Here is a 24,226-nt window from a genome sequence, read left to right as displayed (position 1 = left end):
TAATATAATTTGTATGTTTATATGGGGACGAAGCCTCCAATATTTGGCTGTAAGTAAAATACACGCATTAACACTTATGTACATATACTCGTACCTATATTGGTGAGATGGGTTAAAAAGGACATATTTGTTCAAGAGGTTTTGTAATCTATACTAATATTATAAAGAGGAAAACTTTGTTTGTTTGTTTGATTGTAATTAATAGGCTCAAAAACTACTGGACCGATTTTAAAAATTCTTTCACCATTCGAAAGCTACATTATCCACGTGTAACATAGGCTGTATTTTATATGAAATATATTTGATAAATAGATTTTGAGGCGGTACAAAGTTTGCCGGGTCAGCTAGTTGTAAGTAAACGAGACAGTCATTTCAATATAGGACGGTATTTAAGGTAGTAGAACCCTTTGTGGTTCGACTCCGGCGGCACCACCGCCATACCTATTTCTACCTAATAACAGCAGTGTTAGGCGCTGCTGTGTTCCGGTTTGAAGGGTGTGGTAAGGGAGACAGATTTTTATGAGGCGTTCCAGCTTAGTTCTCAGGGGTAGCGGCGCATTTTTGGCCGAACTCAGGTAGGAATATCTGTCCTATCTGGGGTTGATTACAGATGTCCATGGGCGGCCGTAGCCACTTACCATCAGGTGGATTGTATGCTCGTCTGCTACTCCTAGATTATAAAAAAAAATAGGAAAGGAATTGTCAACTGCAGGTATTTAGCAAATAATGTGAAATGCAATATTACAGTTAATATTATAGTCACCCAGTGCGATATTTTTGCAATTCAAAAGTGTATATTATGTCAATGGAAATCCCAATGGAAAATAGGTTTTCTTGGAGGAGACACAACATTTTGTGAAAGCATAGACTGTTAGGTATTAGTTTCTTCATTCGATTGTCACGTAAAAATGATTGGACTGATTTAAATGTTATTGTATTTATTAGCTGATAAATAGGTTAAAAAGTTACCTACGATAAGATGTAAACTATATCTACTTACATCTCGTTATAAGTAAACTTGTATTAAACAGGGTTCAAATAAGACTGCACACTTGCATTAAAATATATGTCCCTTTCAGAACTACGTATTTGTTATGTTCCTTTTATAGGTATCATACATATATTGTATATTGAAAAATAAAGACATAATAACAAATACTAGAGTTCTAAATCACAATTGTTAAGTTAAGTTAGTGATATTGTTAAGTGTTAAGTTAGTGGTATGTATTTTGCATGAAGATAGTGAAAAAAGAACTTTGGAATTTGAAAAAAAAAAACAAAATATACTCGACATTACTTTTAAAATTATATTTGAGCGCGGATTGGGCCTTCCTTAAAAAATAGTGTTGATTTCGGAAGATGTTAATTTCTTAGTGATTTCCACGGTCCTTTTCAACCCGCCTCTCCTCTACATAAATACCCACGTAGTTTTTGTTAGTTAGTCTAACTACAATGTACAATGCCTACAAAAATAGATTATAATATTAACTATTTTTAACTTTTTGAAACAGGCAGGCACAACCTTGAAAAAATTTGTCTGAACTCAGAATACTAATTAGATTTTATTATAATATCGTGTTGGTTTTTATTTTAACTACGTTATTATTTTTTTATCATTGTTATAATTACGTTGTTTCTATGTCCGAGGTGGTATTTCAATCTTTTTTATAATATTGAAGTAGCAAACCAGCATGCTATCGAACTAACGCTAAGTGGGTACTACCATCCATGGACACCTGTAACAGATCCCAGATATGATTACAGTCCTATCTGAGGTCGCCACAGATACGTTGCTACCCCTGAGGCCTAACGCCTATTATTAATGAATAATGTATTATATACAACGAACTTAAGGGCGTCGAAAATGGCCTGAATTGCTTCGAGAAAAGTATGGTACGACCGTGTCGTTTTCTTTTGGCTCGACTTGGCAGAGGCACTGCCGTGCCTCCACATTATATGTTTTTTTCCTATCAGAGATATTTGACAATTTCTTTATATTAGAAATTGTCAAATTTTGATCAAATTTTCATTTCTTTATATTAGAAATTGTCATATTTTGATCTTGGTTAAGTAAAACTTGTATGGATTGGTTATTAATAACGGTACCCAACTCGGAACGCCTCAAATAAATATGTCTCCCTTACCGCACAACGCCACCTGTGTCCTTACAAAATCAATTGTTAAGAAAAAAATAATTTAAAGCCATTTTCCGACATGTGATTCGTACGTAGCTTTGTTCATGTACTTATTTAACTTATATGTACGAAAAATGTTTACTCACTGTAAAGTTTATTTTATTGGCGCTGAATTAACGTCACACGTTCATTTGTGTAATCATTAATAATTTAGGTACATTGTAATAGACTTGCTAAGAACCAGTTTGAAGCTTTTGCCAGCGACTTCGTACGTTTAAGCCGTAACATAATATAATACGAACTTTAACCACCTGTTTAGCCCCTCAGGGTTAATTTATCAAAAAATTTGAAATACGTGTTTAATTTTTCTAACCAGAAAGCTAAGTACCAATTTTCATAGAACTTTTTTCGCAGTTGGCCGATTTTCAAATTCATTTTAAACTTCTATTAGCCACCTTAGAGGTGGAATGTCCAAAAGTCCTTTCTAAGTGGGCGCCTACTTCATGAAACGAACCTGTTGCCCAAATTCCACGTTTTTATCTTCAGTAACTTAGGCTTTACAATGATAAATCAGTCAGTCACGACAGCTCTTATGTAAGTAGGTAGATAGATTTATCAAATTGACTTTTTGTAATGAATATTATTAAAAAATGTAATTTGTAAAATTAATTATATTTTAATTATCATTCTTACCAAGAACTATTTTAATTAAAACAATTTAAAATATAATTTTGATAAGAAAAATATAAAGAACATGATTATTATATACTCTAAAATAAATGTAAACCATAAAATTACAAGTTACAATACGTTCCAAAGGAAAACTAAGGATTCCAGACATAGTAGATACTTTTAGCATCGGCAATCAACAATTAAGCAATTTTGGCAATTAATTTATTTTTACCTAATATCAGCAGTATGAGGCGCTGCTGTGTTCCGTTTTGAAGTGTGTGGTAAGGGAGACAGACTTTTCCGAGGCGTTGCAGCTTAGTCCTCCGGGGTAGCGGCGCATCTGTGGCCGACCTCAGGTAGAAATATCTAATCCTATCTGGGGTTGATTACAGACGTCCATGGGCGGCAGTAGCCACTTACCATCAGGTGAACTGCATGCTCGTCTGCTACACCTATATTATAAAAAATAAAAAAAGCTGTTATTTGGAAGCTAGATTAAGTACCTACATTAGCAGTAAATGAGGTGCAGCATTAAAGTAGCCGCTAAAACATGCTAATTCGATATCGCAATGAAAGCAAATCGTCACCAAGTTGCAGCTAGTCGGCAAAACGTTGCAGCATCGATACAATCGCCAAAACGTGAATTGCCGAAGCTACAAGAAGCTAATCTACTAGGGATGTTATTAGTGCTACTTTGAGGCAAAGTTTTAACGTCGATTTACATAATTTTAAACGATATCTTAAACGCACAAAAAAGATACGATTTTTATTTTTTTAAATAGGTTGGAACCGTGAAAAGGACATTTAAAAAATGAAAAGAATGCGATAGAAACTTGTTTTAGATAAGTGATTTATAGTGGGACCTTTTTATCGGCGGGTCGTTCATAAAACGCGGGGTGTGTGTGAAAAATCACAAATTATCGCTCGCTTGAGCCTTTTGTAAAGATATCCCTAAAACACGATGTTAGCTATCCATCTTAGACAAGCTACCGCCCCTTGATAAATGAATTTGGATGTAAGCTGCTAATTATGTTACACGTGTTATTAAATTTTACGAATGATATGAAAAATGTTTGAAATATTTGAAAATTTGATTTGGAAAATTTGTTTTTTAAACGGTTTATCAATGTACTTTTCAATAAAAAGTTTAATTCGTCAGCTCATAGCGTACTGCGTTCATTGATTATTTATTATTATAGTTTAAAAGATACCTTTGGGAGTTTTTTTTAGTATTTCTTAAATATAATATGTCGTAGTCTTATTAAGATACCTTTCTGTAGTTACGAAATCAAATCGACTCCACTCTTTTGTTAAAAGTTAGTAACACAAAAATTATGGCAACTTAAGCGCGATTTTTATATGTAGAAAGTTATTACATCTAATATTATAATAAGTTTGTGTATCAAGTAGTTTTAAGTTTTAACGATATCTTTTACAGTTTCTGCCTAAAGTTTAATAAGAATCGTGAATCGTGTTTTATGTTCTGTACTTATGTATATTTAGTAAGATAATCTTCCTTAGGAGCTATAATTTGATCTATTTTAATACTTTACAACCATGTTATGAAACACTTAAAATTTGCATATTACATATACTATTTTAAACAGGCTGAAAGTCAAGCGTAATAAGCTAGAATAAAGATTTTGACTAACTACGTAAAAAACCTACATTAATATTAATTGCTTGCCATCCACATGACAACGTCTCGTAAAAAATATGCTAATATGAAAAAAAATACTGAAATAATGGGTATTTTAGCGATAAAATTTGCATTAGCAGCTATTTTTGGCGCACAATGATTACACGAGCGTTGCTAAAAAACCTGATTATTGCGTTAATTACATTTAGTTGGCACAACTTAAGTTTTATAAAGTTTGTTGAAATTTAATTGACGTCAACAGTACAATGTCGTAAAATATTATATCTTTAATATAAAAAAGATATAAGTACTTATGGTTTTTCACCGTTATTCGGCGAGACTTGAAAATCCTCAACAATGGTTAAACCTTTTTTTTGGTTCGAAACCAGAGGGATATATAGCTCTATGTCTACTTCATCAGCAACCCATTACTGTCCCACTGCTGGGCATGGGTTTCCTCTCAGAATGAGAGGGAACTATGAACTATGTCTACTTATAACAGTGTAACACTGCTGCGCTCTGGTCTGACGCGTGTGATAAGAGATACATTGCGGCTTTTGGTCATCTCCCTTAAACCTATAGGTCGTTAACATAGCATATGCACACGATAGTACTAATACTATTCCTCCTCACCACTCAGCCCCACCCTATATCGTGAGTGCCATGAACATACACAAAGGCACACAAACACCCAGACCCAGAACAGATATCTAAATTCATCAGATGTCTGTCTGGCCGGGAATCGAACCCGGAACCCTTTGCGCACGGGCACTTTGCGTCTTCAAATTATGAATGTTAAGAAATTTTTGACTACCAAAATTCTAAATTTATCAGTTTTGCAGTAGTTCATATTAGATAGGTCTCCAATTCTATCTGGGATTAGTTATAGATACATGGACGACAAGGACCAGTTGGCAATAGTTGGTATTATGCTCATTTGCTTTTTTTATAATATCGGAGTAGCAGACGAGCATGCAGTCCACCTGATGGTTAGTGGCTACTGCCGCCCACGGATATCTATAATCAACCCCAGATAGGATTAGATATTCCTACCTGAGGTCGGCCACAGATGCGTCGCTACCCCTAAGGACTAAGCTGGAACGCCTCGGAAAATTATGTCTCCCTTACCACAACCTACAAAACGGAACACAGAAGCGCCTAACACTGCTGTTATTAGGCAGAAATAGATGTGGCGGTGGTGCCGCCGGAGTCGAACCACAAAGGGTTCTACCACCTTCACATAACAAAAGTAAAATTTCAAAAAGACTAATTAAGTAGATACCTGAAATCCTGTTGTCATATTCATGGTTCTTTCAAAGCAGATCTGTAGATCAACTCACAAGCACAGATAAAAAATAGGTACTCTCTTAAACCCGTTATTTGGAGTTTTTATAACATTTAATTCCCAATTGCCACCCACAACTTGGGGAGACCTGGAACTCTAATACTAATAATTAATTACGCACATTATCCTTACTAATATTATAAATCCGAAAGTAACTCTGTCTGTCTGTCTGTCTGTCTGGTTGTCTTTTCTTCACGCCTAAACCACTGAACCGATTTTAATGAAATTTTGTACAAAGATAATCTGAGACCCGAGAACGGACATAGGATAGTTTTTATCCCGGAAATCCCACGGGAATTAGGGATGGCGATCTAAGATCGATTAATCGGAGAATCGATCTTTTGGACCAAAAAGTCGATTATTTTAATCGATATCCTTACTAATCCTTACTTATATTATAAGTGCGAAAGTAACTCTATCTGTCTGTCTGTCTGTATGTCTCTTCTTCACGCCTAAACCACTGAACCGATTTTCATGAAATTCTGTACAAAGGTAGTCTGAGAACCTAGAATGGACATAGGATAGTTTTATTCCACAAATCCCACAGGAACTAGGGATAGCGATCTTAGATCTATTAAACAGAGAAGCGATCTTTTTGACCAAAAAAGTCGATTTCTTTAATCGGTCTCCGGTAATGGATTCTACCTACGTTTGTGGGTATTTTGGCATACTCTAAATAACCATGTAAAAACCAGTTTAATGAGTTCTTGCAATCGGAGACGGTTGCAACATTATATTTGTTTATATAGATTTATTAGGATTATAATAGGGGTGGCAATTCTTACCGAAAAAGATCGATGTTTGAATCGATTCGAATCGAAGTGCAATAAATCACAAAAATTGATTCACAAAAAATCGAGGCCCTAAAAATTGATCTATCTTCGATATTTTTTCGAGGATAGCTAAAAAAAAGGTTATCAGGATCAAACAAGCACTGAAATTATGTATCCGTCAGCAAATCCTTACTTCCTTACTAATCCTTATCTACTAATATTATAAATGTGGAATTAACTCTGTCTGTCTGTCTCTTCTTCACGGCTACACCACTGCACCGATTTGAATGGAATTTTGTATAAAAGATAGTCTGAGACCCGAGAAAGGACATAGGATAGTTTTTATCTCGGAAATCCCACCAGAACGGACTCCAGTAATGGATCGATTCAGTGAATCGATCTTTCAACCCAGAAGATTGAAATTCGATTTTCGATTTTCGATTTTACCTACAGTTACTTTACTTATCCATTAGTTGATCATCTATCTATTTATATAAAAATGAATATTTGTCTATATACATTTTATAGAATCGGAAACTATGCATTTGATCAAGTGATGATCTTTTACAGAGTTGTTGTCCAAGAGCCCACGAAGCTTTGGGAGTTGGTAAGACTAAATTTCGACAGATGGCACCACTGTCATTCCAATGAAAGTACGAATTTTCTGTTTTATGTATGTCATATTATATCTTTAAAATGCGGGCGAAGCCGCGGGTACCACTAGTAATAAATATAATTAAGTATACGTCTAGGCATATAATTATCTGATACTAATTACGAATTAAAAATAAAGAGATTTTTTTCACGTCTGCGAATTTACCAGAGTTCTGATAGTGAGTGAGTTCTTATACGCAAATGAATTCTAAATTTAAACACATTTGTAGCGAAATAATACTCCAAAAATAGAAACAAAAGGAAATGTGGTCAAAGTAGGACAAAATTTGACACAAATGAAGCATTTATTAATAGCTATAGTTATTGAAAAAGTATTGTGATGGTCCGTGAACTCAAAATACTGCCAAGTGTAGCACGCGCTCGGTTTAAAGTAGAGTGTATTTTTATTGTTTACTAGCTGACCCGGCAAACGTTTTGTGGCCATATAAATAAAAAAATGTTAAGGGCGAACAACCCTTATCACTTAGGGGTATGAAAAATAGATAGTAGCCGATTCTAAGACGTACTGAATATGCATATAAAATTTGGTGAAAATCGGTAAAGCCGTTTCGGAAGAGTACGGTAACTAACATTGTGACACGAGAATTTTATATATAAGATTAGTTAACTCATCGATATAATAATATAATATAAGCTTAACTTACTTTTGAGTGACGTTAAAATAGTTCATTGTTTTATCTGTTTTGCACGGAATAGTTAAAGAAATATGTAATTTTAACAAACTATTACAGGAAGGTAGTGGATTTCACTATTACAAATTACGTTTTAAGGTAGAAGAACTCGTTGTGGTTTAACTCCAAAGGTATCACCACCACACGTATTACTGCAGTGTCAAGCGCTGCTATATTCAGGTTCGAAGTATGTGGTAAGGAAGATACACTCGTATCAACATGAGGCATTCCAAATAAGCCCTCAGGGGTAGCATCGCATCTGTGGCCAACGCCAGATAGCCTCCTATCCTATCTGGGATTGATTACAGATTTCCATGGGCGGTAGTAGTCACTAACCATTAGATGTAGTATATACATATTCGTGTACTAATTTTTCTAATTCAATTTTACTACAAAAAGAACTTAAAACAAGTTTTTAAAATATAAAATAATTAATGTTATGTTTATTTAACCTCGGTCTTATTTAAGGAAAACGACGATAATGTATAATTAAAACGTATAAACAATACCAGTTAAATTAAATAAATCTATTAATAATTTAAACTATGCTAACAAACCATGTTGATAACAATATGGTTTACAATATTGTGGTAACATAAGTTACCATATAAAAAAAAATTTAAACAATTTTCCACGTGGTTATGCTTATGACCTCGTTTATTGAATTGTTTTTGAACGTGTCAGACAACTTCACATATGTCACACATAATCCTTACTAATATTATAAATCCGAAAGTAACTCTGTCTGTCTGTCTGTCTGTCTGGTTGTCTTTTCTTCACGCCTAAACCACTGAACCGATTTTAATGAAATTTTGTACAAAGATAATCTGAGACCCGAGAACGGACATAGGATAGTTTTTATCCCGGAAATCCCACGGGAATTAGGGATGGCGATCTAAGATCGATTAATCGGAGAATCGATCTTTTGGACCAAAAAGTCGATTATTTTAATCGATATCCTTACTAATCCTTACTTATATTATAAGTGCGAAAGTAACTCTATCTGTCTGTCTGTCTGTATGTCTCTTCTTCACGCCTAAACCACTGAACCGATTTTCATGAAATTCTGTACAAAGGTAGTCTGAGAACCTAGAATGGACATAGGATAGTTTTATTCCACAAATCCCACAGGAACTAGGGATAGCGATCTTAGATCTATTAAACAGAGAAGCGATCTTTTTGACCAAAAAAGTCGATTTCTTTAATCGGTCTCCGGTAATGGATTCTACCTACGTTTGTGGGTATTTTGGCATACTCTAAATAACCATGTAAAAACCAGTTTAATGAGTTCTTGCAATCGGAGACGGTTGCAACATTATATTTGTTTATATAGATTTATTAGGATTATAATAGGGGTGGCAATTCTTACCGAAAAAGATCGATGTTTGAATCGATTCGAATCGAAGTGCAATAAATCACAAAAATTGATTCACAAAAAATCGAGGCCCTAAAAATTGATCTATCTTCGATATTTTTTCGAGGATAGCTAAAAAAAAGGTTATCAGGATCAAACAAGCACTGAAATTATGTATCCGTCAGCAAATCCTTACTTCCTTACTAATCCTTATCTACTAATATTATAAATGTGGAATTAACTCTGTCTGTCTGTCTCTTCTTCACGGCTACACCACTGCACCGATTTGAATGGAATTTTGTATAAAAGATAGTCTGAGACCCGAGAAAGGACATAGGATAGTTTTTATCTCGGAAATCCCACCAGAACGGACTCCAGTAATGGATCGATTCAGTGAATCGATCTTTCAACCCAGAAGATTGAAATTCGATTTTCGATTTTCGATTTTACCTACAGTTACTTTACTTATCCATTAGTTGATCATCTATCTATTTATATAAAAATGAATATTTGTCTATATACATTTTATAGAATCGGAAACTATGCATTTGATCAAGTGATGATCTTTTACAGAGTTGTTGTCCAAGAGCCCACGAAGCTTTGGGAGTTGGTAAGACTAAATTTCGACAGATGGCACCACTGTCATTCCAATGAAAGTACGAATTTTCTGTTTTATGTATGTCATATTATATCTTTAAAATGCGGGCGAAGCCGCGGGTACCACTAGTATACAATATTTTGTCTGTTACGGCCTGTGTCTGCGCAGCTGTGTTACGTAGATTAAAATACGTCAGTACATATTGTATAAAGAATCCTTTTTTTCCGGCACGGCACGCATCTGACCCGCCCTATGCCTGTACCTAAATAGATATACATGAACTCTCTGTCATTTAGTATCTTCGCTCTTACATATTTTTATTAAAAAGTAACTTAAATTAATTCTTATTTATGTCTCTTTAATGTGTATGTGTGTGTGTGTGTGTGTGTGTGTGTGTAAATGTCCTATCAATGTGTGATAACACGTCAAAATCAATGGCCAATGTAAGTTTCAGGTGTTTAAATACACAAACAATCATTTTTAGAAACTTGTTTTTATATTTTGCCAAATAACCGCTAAATAACTGGTTTTTATATTTTGCTAAATTATAAAACTGATAGTTAAAATCACTGATAATACTTAAATTTGCACATGCTAGTCACAAACTGCAAACTGGTACGAATCAATACAAGGTGATACTTTACTAGTATTCGTATAAGCAGGTTATATTTTTTTGGGCCAAAAAGACACCTGCATCAGCACGCACTTGGCAAAAAAGTCGCCATTATTACAACGCACCGATTCATAGGTTTATTTCAATGCAGAATATGGAACATGGAAAGAAGTGGAGCCGATAAAGTATTCATCCAAATATTTCTAAGGTGATTTTTGCTTTCCGGTGAAAGGGTGAGGGTGCTGGCTGGCTAACATATGATGTGATCAGTTTAGCCCCAGAATTGGCATTGACTCTGATGAGCTTCAAGTAGAACCCATGTTCCAAATGGAGTTAATACAGATGTCCATATGCAGCAGTGACCACTTAAATGTATTATGAAATTATGTATTGATACAGTAGAACTAACCTAATTCCAAAGTGGTATCTTGCACACGATGGAAGATCCTAAATGTTTTTCCCTATTGTATACAGTTTGTGACGGACAAAGCTATAATAATAGAACTACAGCGACTAGTAACTTAGATTTATCGATTTATAGCTTCGTTACTGTGTTTTGGTATAAAGATCTCGCTCTACAGTAGAGCACAATACTAAAAAACCATATGAAAAATAAATAATTTTGCCTTAAGCATTTTAATAACAATAGCAACTCAACACCACTTCTGTCCCATATGTTACCACTTACAGAGTTAAACCGAATTCTTTTTACGTGTTTTTTGTATATTTCGACCGAAAACGGCAACATCCGTCGGATTTAGGTCAGACGACAATTGTTCACGTTCGCCCATCAGATAATGTATTACATTTTATTCATTTTTTTTTTATTTTTTTTTTATAATATAAGAATAGCAGACGAGCATGCAGTCCACCTGATGTGGCTACTGCCGCCCATGGACATCTGTAGATGCGCCGCTACCCCTGAGGACTAAGCTGGAACGCCTCGGAAAAGTCTGTCTCCCTTACCACACCCTTCAAACCGGAACACAGCAGCGCCTAACACTGCTGTTATTAGGTAGAAATAGGTGTGGCGGTGGTGCCGCCGGAGTTGAACCACAAAGGGTTCTACCACCTTTAAATTGCTTTTCAATAGTAACCCATCAGTAGATACTTTACCTACCAAGAATTCGATTATGGAGATAAAAAAAAGACGCTTTCTACACTCACAGCCCCACACTAGGATTCCCTGTATCGTGGGTGCTATGGACACACACAGAGACAAATACACAAACACCCAGACCCAGAAACAGAAATCTAAATTCATCATTTAGAAATCTGTCTTGGCCGGGGATCGAACCCGGGACCCTCTGCGCGTCAGACCGGCATGGTGACCGCTCCGCCACGCGGGTCGTCAAATCGGGAGATAATTTATTTTAAATATTTTAAATAGGCACATGATTTTGAAAATCAGACGTAAGTATTTGAAACTGGAATTATAGGTACACTGCTGGTCTAGCACTTGAAGGAAAACACCGTAATGAAAATGTTTGCTCATGAACTTATGAGGATGAGGAATTTAAAGAGTTATCCATGGATAATGATGGCAAAATGATGTCATGCCTATTAACCGAAGATTAAGTTTGAACGACTTGGATAAGTATATCCTTTACCACTGCCTTCAAACCATGACACAGCAACGCTGATCATTTCTGTTTATTAAGCACAAAATGTATGGCGCTGTAAGTAAAGCTGTAAAAATGTAAGCGAAAATGCATATGGATTCGACAAAGAGTAAAATGCCAAAGGTACATCAAGCTGAACACCGCAGCGCTACAATACCCTTACCATGAGTTTTTACGTTTTGACAAATATGACTGTTTTGGTATTTGTTACGTAGTTGCCCATAAAATTTCCAATCAGCCCCCCTAGCGGATTGTATCAAAACTATAGTGTCAGTAACGTAACATTAAATGTCTAAATTGACAAAATGGCGCTTTATGTTTTGTCTCTCTTTTTTACGAACATGTGAGGTAGACAAAAATACTTGAGCACTTATTGTTACGTTTACTCAGTCTACTAAGCAAACAGAACAGAATAATGGATTGAGTAAACGTAACGTTAAATTGTGGGATGTTTTGAAAACTCATGGTAAGGGTACAGCGGCGGCAGTCTCGACATAGATAGCGATTGGTCTCCTATAAGTTTGCTGTATTTTAGGTGGCGCCACCGCATTCGAAATACAATTTATTATTATTATTTATTTACCTATTATTTTTATTTATATAATTAGTATCAATCTAACAAATATCTTAAAATAAAAATAAAAATGTAATTACGCCGTATTTTCTAAAAATCTTAATACTCGTATGCAAATTCGGTTCCTAGAACGGCAAGGACATGCGAAAAACTTTGTGAAAAGCAAAATAAGACGCGAAATATTTTGAATTCGCAAAAAACTCAGTGACCTTTTGTATTTCTTGACATCTGAGGAATACCTATTCCTATTGTTAGAACTAGCCTTGGATCAGGCATTTCAAATCACACATACAAAGAGTTTTTGTTTCAAAAGAACGTATGGTTTTTTTCCTAGCAAGTGCCTATTCTGAAACAGTTCTATAGAGATGGGAACGTATGCTGAATGTGGTGAACGGAAGCGGATGTAAATATTAAAATAAATTTAAAAAGGACATCGTTCAAGGAGTTGAAAATATTCTTGGTTCCAGATAGCTTGATGTAAAACGTATAAGATTAAGTATAAATTACTAATCGTTTCCTCACAAATAAAATACGTATTTATTTTAAAATCAAACCACCAAGATTTCTATTATAATACAGATATAGCAAACAAAATAAAAAAGGTGTCTTGCCCATCATAAATAAGTGTAAATAATTCCATATAATATTTAACTCTGTTTGAGGCGGAATATAGATTTTTTAATGTTACTGACTAAGTTAAAACCCTTCGCATAAATCATTTAACACTGCTGTTATGTGTTTTAGGATTATTGTACTTTAATTTTCAAGAATCAAAATTGTTCTATTACTAGTAACATAGTTTTCGTAACAAGCACATCACTAGCCCTGTTGTTCGAATAGAGATTTGCCAAAGCGAACCAAAATGAATATTCATATGGAGTTTTTACCCGTTACGGTGACATAAAATAGCATTGTCTTGTAAAAAATAGACGCTCCATAACAATTAAGTTTAGAAACAAAAGACTGTATTCTTTTTTGAAGGCGACGCGTCGGTTTCTATTTGCTACCGTGTATTGTTTGAATGGAATTTTTGGTAGTTTTCCGATTACTTAGTTAGTTATGACGTTTCTCTTTGATGTAGCTATTGGTCTAAAGTACTGCTTGCTAAAGATATTTTACACGTATTAATGTTATTGATACGTGAGTATTTTATATACGATTAGCTGACCCGGCAAACGTCGTGTTGCCATTTAAATAAAAAATGTTAAGGGTGAACAACCCTTATCATTTAGGGGGATGAAAAATAGATGTTGGCCGATTTTCATAGATACCGGATAAGCACAAAAATTTCATCAAAATCGGTCAAGCCGTTTCGGAGGAGTATGGCAACGAAAACTGTGACACGAGAATTTTATATATTAGATTGAAACATAGGAGCTAGCAGTCTATCTGTTTTTTTTTTTGTAATAAAGGAGTAGCAGACAAGCATTCAGTCCATCAGGACTATCTAGTAAAAGGCTACTGCCGCCCATGGACCTCTGTAATTAACCCCAGATGGGATTAGATTCCTATGAGGGCGACGATGCGCCGGTACCCCCGAGGACTAAGCTGGAACGCTTCGGAAAACTATGTCTCCCGTACCACACCCTTCAAATCAGAACACAGCAGCGCGTAACACTGCTGCTATGAGTCTGAAATAGGTGTGGCGATGGTCCCGCCGGAGTCGAAGAACACAGAGTTCTACAACCTTCAAATTAATCTATATTTATAATATTGATACGCGAGTATGGTATATAAGATTGAAGCAAAGGAGCATGCGGACCATCTGATAGTAAGTGGTCACTGCCGCCCATATCCTATGGACTTCTTTAACCAGCTCCATATAGAACAGAAGATTCTACTACAACATGACATCGTGGTCTTTTTCTTCTTATTTCATTCTGTTATAAAGGTGTCGTCAAAACCAATTTTGAAAACTTTTTATTATTTGGATAATTTAATTTACCGTATAAAAATTGCTTTTTTTTTTCGTAACAAACATTTAAAACTAATGCAATTGTTACTAAATTGTATAATAAAAATTGTTTCTCATTTTAAAGGATTTGTTTTCGCTTCGTCTAAGCGTTAATTCACACGTTAGATTTAACGACATTCAAACAAAAATATTGACTAAATTAGAAATTTTTTATTCAAGCACGTCACACCACTTTTGCGTCTGTAATTTTAAGATAGATGTTATTTTCTTATCTCTGTTATAGAATGTGCTTATTTATACGCTACTCAAACAAAGCATTTTTATTTTTAGACTACTTACTTGTAAGTATATAAAAAATACAGAACCTTCTTATGGACATTCTTGAATAGTAATAATTTTATTATGAGTATGTGTTTAAAGAAGTTTTACTTTTTTATTTAAATTCATTACTTATTCTTGAGAGTAATACTTGAAAATAGTAAAAAAACTTTTTTTCCATGTATTTCATAGGGCTTTTCTTTAGTTTTTTTTAATCTATTTTGATAATTTCTATGTAGCTTTCGAACAGCATAGGTTTTGTGCAGAAAGGAAAAATAAACAAAAGTAAGATAAAACTGATATTTTATTTAGGGCATTCAGCACACATAATTTAAGACATTTTTCTACAAATAACAATCCTTTGGAAAATATAGGTACAGTTGTCGAAAGTATACATTTTACTCAAATGTATTACAATGGGATCCCACACAATGCTTTGTTAAAATGTTTTAACAATTATTATACAGATCAAAAATACTTTTATTACCTAGGAACCGAGGTTCAGGGGCGGTTCTAGCCTAAATATACTACAGCTTGACTATTTTGAGTTTACCTTAAACTAAAATTTTGTAGTTCTCAAGTGTTTGCACCCCTTGAATTAAGGGTAGTACCGCCCCTGAAGAAGTAAACAGCAAACCGATACAATTTTAGCATGACTAATAATAATAATAAATAAATAAAATAAATCTTTTCTCTACCATAAATACACTCTGATTCGCTTACCTTACTCTATACAGATAATGCGTCCTAACTCTACATCTAATAGGTAACTTCACCGTAGCTTGAAAATGTACAATTAAAACAAAAAAGTGACATTAGTTTTGTACTTAATCGATGGATACAGTCTTGTTAACATATTGGTCACTCATTTCTAAGTTTATTATAACAGAAGTATCTATACTATAACACTACATCTAAATATCTAAGACTATTCATTAACAAAACCTAAGGTTACATTTGGCATATCAACTATACAATCAGAACTAACTTAGACGAATTAATTTAAATATATTAATATGAAACACTCTCGACTGTTTAATTAAATACGTAATTAGTTACACAATGGGTTTGTTTCTCATGCGTAAAAAACTAAATTGAAACATTATTTGAGCTACTAAAATATAAGCAACAGTCTTTGGCTTAATGAAGGTCACGTTACGCCACATTAACGGCTTGTGTCATCTACGGAACCGATGTTGACTAGGTGTCTTCGAAACGTTAGTTAAGCGTGTTGCGCGCGCCCCAAGTGGATGAAAAATGCCACTCTGTCAGCACTCCGCTCCCCACACTTGTTACACATAAACGGGTCGTTGTATCCGTGGAAACCCATATGGATCGTATGCATCGTCAGGTCTCCGAAGGTGATGTCACAGTACTGACACGAGTAAGTGTTCGTTGCGCTCGAAGAAGGAACGTCGGCCGAGGCGTCGGACTCCGAATCCGACGGCTCCGCTTCGGGCATTTTGTTGTCTTCGTGCTGCATCCTCAGGGCTGCGGGTTGGAGTTTGAACGCACGACCTTTTCTCCTGTTCTTCGAAGCAGTTGTAGGCGTCATAGGTAAGGGGCGCTCCGTAGGCGGCGGTGATCCGGCCTCACTAGTTTTTGCGTTAGTGAGGTCGAGGGCGTCATTAGACTGGACTGGAGAGTGTGTTCGTGCTGTTGGCGTTTGCGGTAAGATTGCCGGCGATTTGGTCGGGGGTGGTGTCACGCCAGACTCTGAGGTGCGTTCTCCATACGACAAGCGCTGGTGCAGGATCGATTGGGGTGAAGGTGCCGTTTGCAGTTTCTCAATGGCCTCCAGATTAGGTGATGTTCTTGTTGGTTCGTGGTTGTTGTTGGGTGGGAACAAGAATGAGTGAGGCAACTGAGGTAAGAGCGGTGGGAGGTACGGCAAGTTGACAGGGAAGTGGCTTCCGAAGAGAGGATGCGTGGGTGGAGGCTGGGACGGATTGTTGTTGTTCATACTATTCATCATCATTGGCGATTGCTCGAACATTTTGTTCAGCGGTTTCTGCTTCGGTCCGCGTCGAGTGCCATATACATCGATGATGGGCAGCGGGTTCGGTGTACCATCTAAGTTTAGCACCATCGCGGGGTTGTGCTGATATTTACGCAGGTGGAGCTTGAGGGAGTGGCAGTACTTAGTGGCGTAGTTGCAGTCCGCACAACGGTACTGGTACACGTTGGAGTGTGACTTCAGATGCGAGTTCAGCATAGATTTGTTGACACAGGAGTAGGAGCATTGGGTGCATTGGAATGGCTTAGAACCCATGTGGTTCCTCATGTGGTATTCTAAATGGTGCTTGTATTCAGTTACGAACGGGCATTTTCTGCAGCAGAGCATCTTTTCGGGTTTGATGTGCTCCTTGCTGTGTTCCCAGAAACTAAGTTTAGTTACAGCGACGAATTCGCACTGCTTGCACTTGAATGTTTTAACTTTACCGTGTGAGTTCACAGCGGGGACTCGGAGGCCTGGCTCTTCATCGAAATCGTCCTCCATACCTGATCCATCGCGACCGTCTTCTGTGTCCGGTTTGTTTTGACCGATACCTTCGAAACCAGAATCGTGGAAGCGTTCGAAAGCCCGTCTTTCGGGTGACGATGGAGTTCTTGGAGATTTTGGTGGTGTGGCATCAGCGCGTCCTAAAGGTGTGGATACATGTGTTGGCGGCGCTAGAGACCTCGGTGAATATGTTTCGTAACCAGGCGATTGACCACCTTCGTCTGTAGGACGAGCTTCGAATCCTGGAGGTGTGAGCAGGCTGTAAGGTAGGCCATTGCGGCAAGAGTCTAAGTGCATGCCGAGATTCGCTTTTGCTTTGAGAGGCATGCTGTCGTAGTAAGGCGAGGGCTCTCCAGAACTGCCGACACTGCGCGGCGAGTGCCCATTGGAGTCTTTGCTAGAAGATGAGGGAGAAGCGCTGTGGAATCCCTCTGAATAGAATCCGCTCGTTTGTTCCTTTGAGAAGCTTCCGTCTTCCATTGGTTCCGATTTCTAGAAAGAAGACAACTTATATAGCAAGACTGAATTGTAATGTATAAGGAAGAGGTTGAGGTCTGTTTGAAGGGTAGAATAAGTGTGGAGGTAGTGTCTCCAGAGTCGAACTACGAAGGGTTCTGACTATTTTACAAACTATATAACAAACGGTTATTATGATGACAGTGATTAAGGTAAAAAGTTACAAATAATGCAATAAAGATTAAAACCAGTTAAAGCGATCAATTAACAAGGAAATTAGTGCGTTGTTATTATGTGGCGCACTGTTTGATCTTGTTTTCAAGTTAGTTAATAGCCGTATAGGACTAGAAGCAAATATGTTTTTAATGTAATCACGTACTTAAAAAATGTTTGATTGTGCCGACTTTTATTTACCACATTAAGGTTAATATATTTTTATGAACAAGGTTACATAGTTTGAGTATGTCTCACTGCTTTTAGTATGTTATATTTTAGATTTCTAAAACGATTCTTACTAAGTATTTGATTTATTATATGAATACTAATGAATATACTTAACTTATATATAGTACTTTACTAAAAATGTATGACCTAACTAAGATACTATAGTTTCTTGAAAAAAGTATAGTTTTTGAAAATCACACTAGCGTATTGCAATACGGTAATATATTATAATTTAGGTACAATATAAATGAAGATAAAACACCGAATCTGGACTAGATATACATGAATACAGACATCTTCCTACATTTAGATAGCTACATAATGGACCGGTAGTTTTTATAACTAAATGGTTAATACGGATGGTAAATGAATTGGATGAAATCAACAAATGAATGGTGGTATAGCGACTATGATTCGACCGGGGAGGTACCACCGCCACACTTAATTCTAGTGTGAAGTAATTTATGCGTTTCGATAAAATAATGATGAAGTTACATATATCTTAGTCCTCAGCAGCGACGCATCTGTGATTAGCACCAGGTTAAACCTGTTATATTTGCTGATGTCTGTGGGTGGCAGTGACCACTTATACACATTTGCTACTATTCTTATAAAGAAAATCTTTTCGGGGGATGGTAAGCGGTACTTACAATAGGTGGTTGCATCAGCGAGCCCCAGGACGGCGCGTGCGAGTGCGCGGGCGGCATGCCGGCGGGCGACGCACAACTAAGCATACCTGTGACAAAAGACAACTTAGAATTAGACTTTAATTCAACAATGTATATAGGTACAATGCATATATACCTTTTAGTACATGCATACATAGTAGTGTCATACATCAAGTACGAAATGATGCTGCTTTTATTAGGATAATCATTTTAAATTGGACTATTAATACAGTTAGCACATTAGTTAGAGAGGTAGAGTTGAAAATACATATATCTGAAAAAGTGATTCGTAACGTGTGTGATATTAAAAGCTTTGATGAACTATAAAGTATATAGTTTAGTTATGGTTATATGCCTACGTATAAAGTGCGTAAGTTTAAATATATAAACTAATAACTTTAATTAATCCTTTACAATTTATATGAAAATTAAAAAGAGTTTATTTCTAATAGTTGCCTGAATGTAATAGATTTGTATACTCGTAAACGTATCAGATTAAGCTTCAGAGCTTTCAATGTGAAAATAAAAATGAAGTCGGTTAATAAACTGGGCATTTAAGTACACTTTAAGTAAGTACTATAATGTAGTTATAAATAAGGGACTTGTTTAAATAATATTTGGATACCTATTTTCATTATGTACTTTTTAAGTTTTAACAGATTTCCAAAGATTTAATTGACGCGTAACTATTTGGGTTATAAACGATTTTTGTTTTTGGGAGTAGGTATTAGTAGTAGTAATAGGAGAAATGGTCATAATTTATAGCGTCTATCCCAAAGAAGGATTAAGAGGGAGAAATTGTAATCATAATATAACGGGCTATAAAACGGGTGCATTTATGATGTTATTAAAACATAAAGTTACGGTAATTTAGCGTATTTTCTTTAGCAACGGATTAAGCGAAGTTGATTTTACAGCTTCTGTGCTATAAAAGGATTAGTTTGCGGTACTTTTTGAAAACGGCTTATACCTCAAATTTGGAATAAAGCTCGCCTTAGTTTTTTAAAGGATTTAGTACAGTTAAATATTTAGACCCGCAATGAAATTTAAATTTATTATAGAATATTATAGGAACATTGTCATAAGGAAAACACAAAAAATAATGCCGCTTGATAAAATAGAATATTGTACCAATATATTTATATAGATATTTTAGGCTTCTATAACTCGCGGGTATAACTAACTGTGCGGATAGTTTTCGACTAAAAAAAGCAATTTAAATTAAACAATAACCCAATGGAATAATTAAAATAATACATTGAGGATAAAAAATTAAATTAGCACTTTTTGTGGTCTTTTTTAAATTCAATTATTTGATACTGGATATTTCTAAAAACTAAAATATCTAATAGTTAATTTATTTTTAAAATTAGGTATAGTTTTTCAGCGCTTTATCATTAATTTGAATATTATAAATTATCTTTTGCAATTCATTATCAACTGTGTTTTTTTTTGTCCTCGGCGTGGTTTTACAAAGCTAATGGTTATTAATTTTTAATTTAATTTCAAATATAAACAGACTTATAGTTAAATTAGATATATAGGTAATATTTTAAAAGAATTACAAGATTGGTTAATATACTTAAACTATAATTATAAATGGATATGCTCTATGTGAACCTGGGTGTTTCTATCGTTAAATCCTTTTTAATGAGATCTTGCAGTGTTTCCAGTACAGGTATATACATATAATATATAAGTACTGGATAACATACCTAAATACTTATATCATATCTGTTTGAACTGTCCCTTTTTCATTGATCCTTGAAATTTTGGAAAACCGCTGTTTAAATTCATTAATTAGTGAAATAGTCGACATTAAATTTTAGACTTTGATATAGTGATTCTTCTTTAGTTTTAATCAAAATTAAAAAGTAATACCAAGAAGGCAGCTAATCTAATTATGTGTGCGTATGTAGGCTTTTTTAATATTGTGTGTTTGTGCTTTGGTTTATTATAGGCACTAGATTTATCTATCAACAAATTTATAACGTGGATTTTTCCTTTTCGAAATAGTTGACATAATAAGTATATATTCCTATGTTATTTGGATTCATAACTTAAGTTCAGTTGTTTATTAGTAACTATGACATTATCAGAGTGACGTGTATATTTACATGTAGGTATTGTGGTTTGTTTTCGTATCGTCGTATTGCAAAACGAACATGTCTTAACTAGTGAGTGTGTGCGAAAGTGGCTACATTGCAAATTGTAAAAAATGTACAACAATATGTCACGTAGTAACTAATTCTGTCGCAATTGTAATTATAAAATTAACTGTCGCAATTCCCTTTAATACCTTAAATACATTCAAAGGTACCGACAGCAATTAAGGCCGAATATGTTTGTCGATTTGAATTTTTTTCTCATAATCCCATTAAGTTGATATTTGGACGCTAATGTCGAAAGGGAATTTTAATGACCCTTAAAATTATGACATACAAAATACACAATTATCGATAAATGTTAATTCAATTAAATACTAGTTTTTTAATGTTTTAAATTACATAAATAACATAATCTTGTATACAAATACGTGAGGTATCACGTGGAAAATTTGAAAGCACATTTTAATTTACGTAACAACAGGTGTATCAAAATACCTACCTTCCCCTTAGAGAATCTTCGGAATCAAAAGTCACAGCACTGATTCTAATATCATTTATCAAATCACTCAAAAGTTTATCAATTGTTTACACAGAAAAATTGAAACGTATACGTAAAAGCTTGGAATATTTTTTAAAAGACAACCCTTCGATGCGGTGGCCGAGAACGGTCTGGTCGCCACCGCCTCTCAGAGAACACTGAAAAAATCTGTCAATTTTTATGCCCCAAACATCGATAAATGTATTCTACTTTTGAAGGCGACGAGTTTTCTGGTGCGAGCAGGACACCCTCACCCGCCGATACGTTCGTCCCTGTCGCACCCCCACAGCCTATTTTTACTCGAACCAATACGCGGCCGGCTACTGTGGGTGGGGAGTTATTAAGTTATTGTTTATGCGATATTAATAATAAAAAAATAACCAACTCCGGGCGCCGTTATTGTAATAAAACAGGCGTCGTACCTATCAGTTATTATTCGGCAATAAATTGGGTGTATGCACGCAAATCGGATTGTTTTTCCATTGTATTCAGTTACGATAATGCGAATTTTATGTTTGTTTGTACCGATTGTAATAGCTCTTCGTACGGTTATAATGTCGTCTAAAATAAGTACCCATTACTGATAAATCAGATCAAATAATTATATCAATAGTATGATGTATATTATGCACGAAAGTTGTAAACAGTTTAAGCTCTACATCTCAAACACTACATAATATTTCCTCCTCAAATACATACAAAGCTCTAGTAGAGTAATTTTAAACTATGTAAAGATACCCTACTACATAGGTTATTTTTAAAGGGGCTAAAAAGTTCAATAGATAAAAAACAGAGCAGGCGGTACGAGGGGCGGTGAGCTTTTTACTGACGCGAGTCAACCAATCGGAGGGTCGCGTTTAAAAAAGGAATGATCGTCATATTTTTTTCTGAATCAATATCAGTGCAGCCAATCAAAATGATTCGTTTGAAGTTTTATCATGTTTATATAAAGATAGTGATTATGTCTGTGACTCTATAAGTTTTATAGATATAGAGTAGAGCTGACATGAGATGGATCAAACGAACTGATATAGAGTAGTGCTGACATAAGATTAATGGTTTTTCAAGTTTGTAAACATATGTGTATTGTAGAGTATGTAGAGTTGTTTTGGATAAGCTACCCAAACTGAATAGGTAAAGCATTTACGACTGGGGACCTAGACCTAGGTAGATACTTGATATTGATGGTAGGTAAATAGGTTTTAAGCCAAATAGGTATACTAGAGCTACTTTACATTACAATTGACTTGATAATCATTTAATTAGTCGGGTTTCGCACACAATGTGCACTAGTTTTCACGCGAATACTTTTAAAACTTCTTAGGGACAGCTTCTGGATACTTCAAATTAGGATAATTCCGGGGAAACTCGGAAGGATGGTGGACATGATTGTACAGTATGCTCATTAGATATGCACTTGCACAATTTTAGATATTTATCAAGTTTTTTAAAGGTAGAACCCTTTGTGGTTCGACTCCGGCGGCACCACCGCCACACCTATTTCTACCTAATAACAGCAGTGTTAGGCGCTGCTGTGTTCCGATTTAAAGGGTGTAGTAAGGGAGACAGACTTTTCTGAGGCGTTCCAGCTTAGTCCTCAAGGGTAGCGGCGCATCTGTGGCCAACCTCAGGTAGGAATGTCTAATCCTATCTGGGGTTGATTACAGATGTCCATGGGCGGCAGTAGCCACTTACCATCAGATGGACTGCATGCTCGTCTGCTACTCCTATGTTATAAAAAAAAAGTAGTTCCTACTGTCTATACCATTATTTTTAATGTAGAAGATGATCATTGCGGTTGACTAAGAAACAATGACCATCATCAAGTCATTGCTATCCCACTCCTGGGCACTGGTCGCCTTTCAGAGTAACGGTACTGGGGGGTTACTATCATCTCTAAAAACAATATTATTTTAATCATATATTAGTAAAGATACTTCGTCGCCTTGAAATTGAATGAAGCCAGAAACGGCTTATTAGTAAGTTCTTTTTTTGAATTCTTGACAAATAAAAACATTTTTAGAGAAAATTTACGAATAAACAACTAATACTGAGTAATTTACATGATAAAAAAAATAATTATTTCAAATATTTTAGGGACATTTTAGCACGGAGACGTAGCAAAACTTTTTTACGCAACTATTTCAATTGTCAAAACTGGGTACATTTTCTTGTTAGGAGTGAGTAATCTTTACTAATCTATGATTTTAATCATATATTTAAATTTCGTAACATAATTCGATTAAATTTATAAATAAAATTATTAATTTCGATGCAATATTGAAATAAAACTTTCCTGAACTATGATGGTTTTTAAAAGATGGTGGTAGACCCACTGGCCTCAGTCTACGATGCAGGTCAAGTATTGGTTGGTAGATTAGATACACTTTCGAGAGCTTTGCATGTTTTGGCAACTTGCAAGCCCTCATTTAGGTTTCTTCACATTAATAGGTAAACAAAGTCAAGCAAATTAGTAGACTTTGCGCAGGAAAGAATTTTGAACTCATTTTTTATCTTTGCATGTTTGACAAATACCGTCGTCCTTTGGCTGGACGGTTCGAGCTCCTACTTGGCGCTCGCAACACTGAGAGTCTCTTTTTAGTCA

The 24,226-nt window shown here is 35.3% G+C and overlaps 1 protein-coding gene across 1 annotated transcript; it reads right to left on the bottom strand.

Moving 5' to 3' along the window:
• Positions 1-15,190: 15,190 nt before the first annotated feature.
• Positions 15,191-21,866, bottom strand: LOC140747217 (protein hunchback). The gene is made up of 3 exons (XM_073079510.1): positions 21,583-21,866; positions 18,958-19,043; positions 15,191-17,899 (listed from the first exon to the last, which is right to left on the bottom strand). Exons 2-3 carry the CDS (start codon positions 19,039-19,041, stop codon positions 16,127-16,129), a joined length of 1,857 nt encoding a protein of 618 aa, XP_072935611.1. The 5' UTR covers positions 19,042-19,043; positions 21,583-21,866; the 3' UTR covers positions 15,191-16,126.
• Between the last annotated feature and the right edge of the window lie 2,360 nt (positions 21,867-24,226).

Source organism: Epargyreus clarus, unplaced genomic scaffold (genome assembly GCF_041222505.1).
Source record: "Epargyreus clarus isolate Ecla_fem2 unplaced genomic scaffold, WU_Ecla_fem_2.2 ptg000014l, whole genome shotgun sequence".
Classification (NCBI taxonomy): Eukaryota; Metazoa; Arthropoda; class Insecta; order Lepidoptera; family Hesperiidae; genus Epargyreus; species Epargyreus clarus.
This window is presented reverse-complemented; position numbering and strand designations above follow the sequence as displayed.

Coding starts and splice junctions, on each gene's coding strand:
- LOC140747217 (XM_073079510.1), bottom strand. CDS start 19,041: ATGCTTAGTTGTGCGTCGCCCGCCGGCATGCCGCCCGCGCACTCGCAC. Junction 17,900..18,957: donor CGCTGATGCAACCACCTATT/GTAAGTACCGCT, acceptor TCTTCTTTCTAG/AAATCGGAACCAATGGAAGA.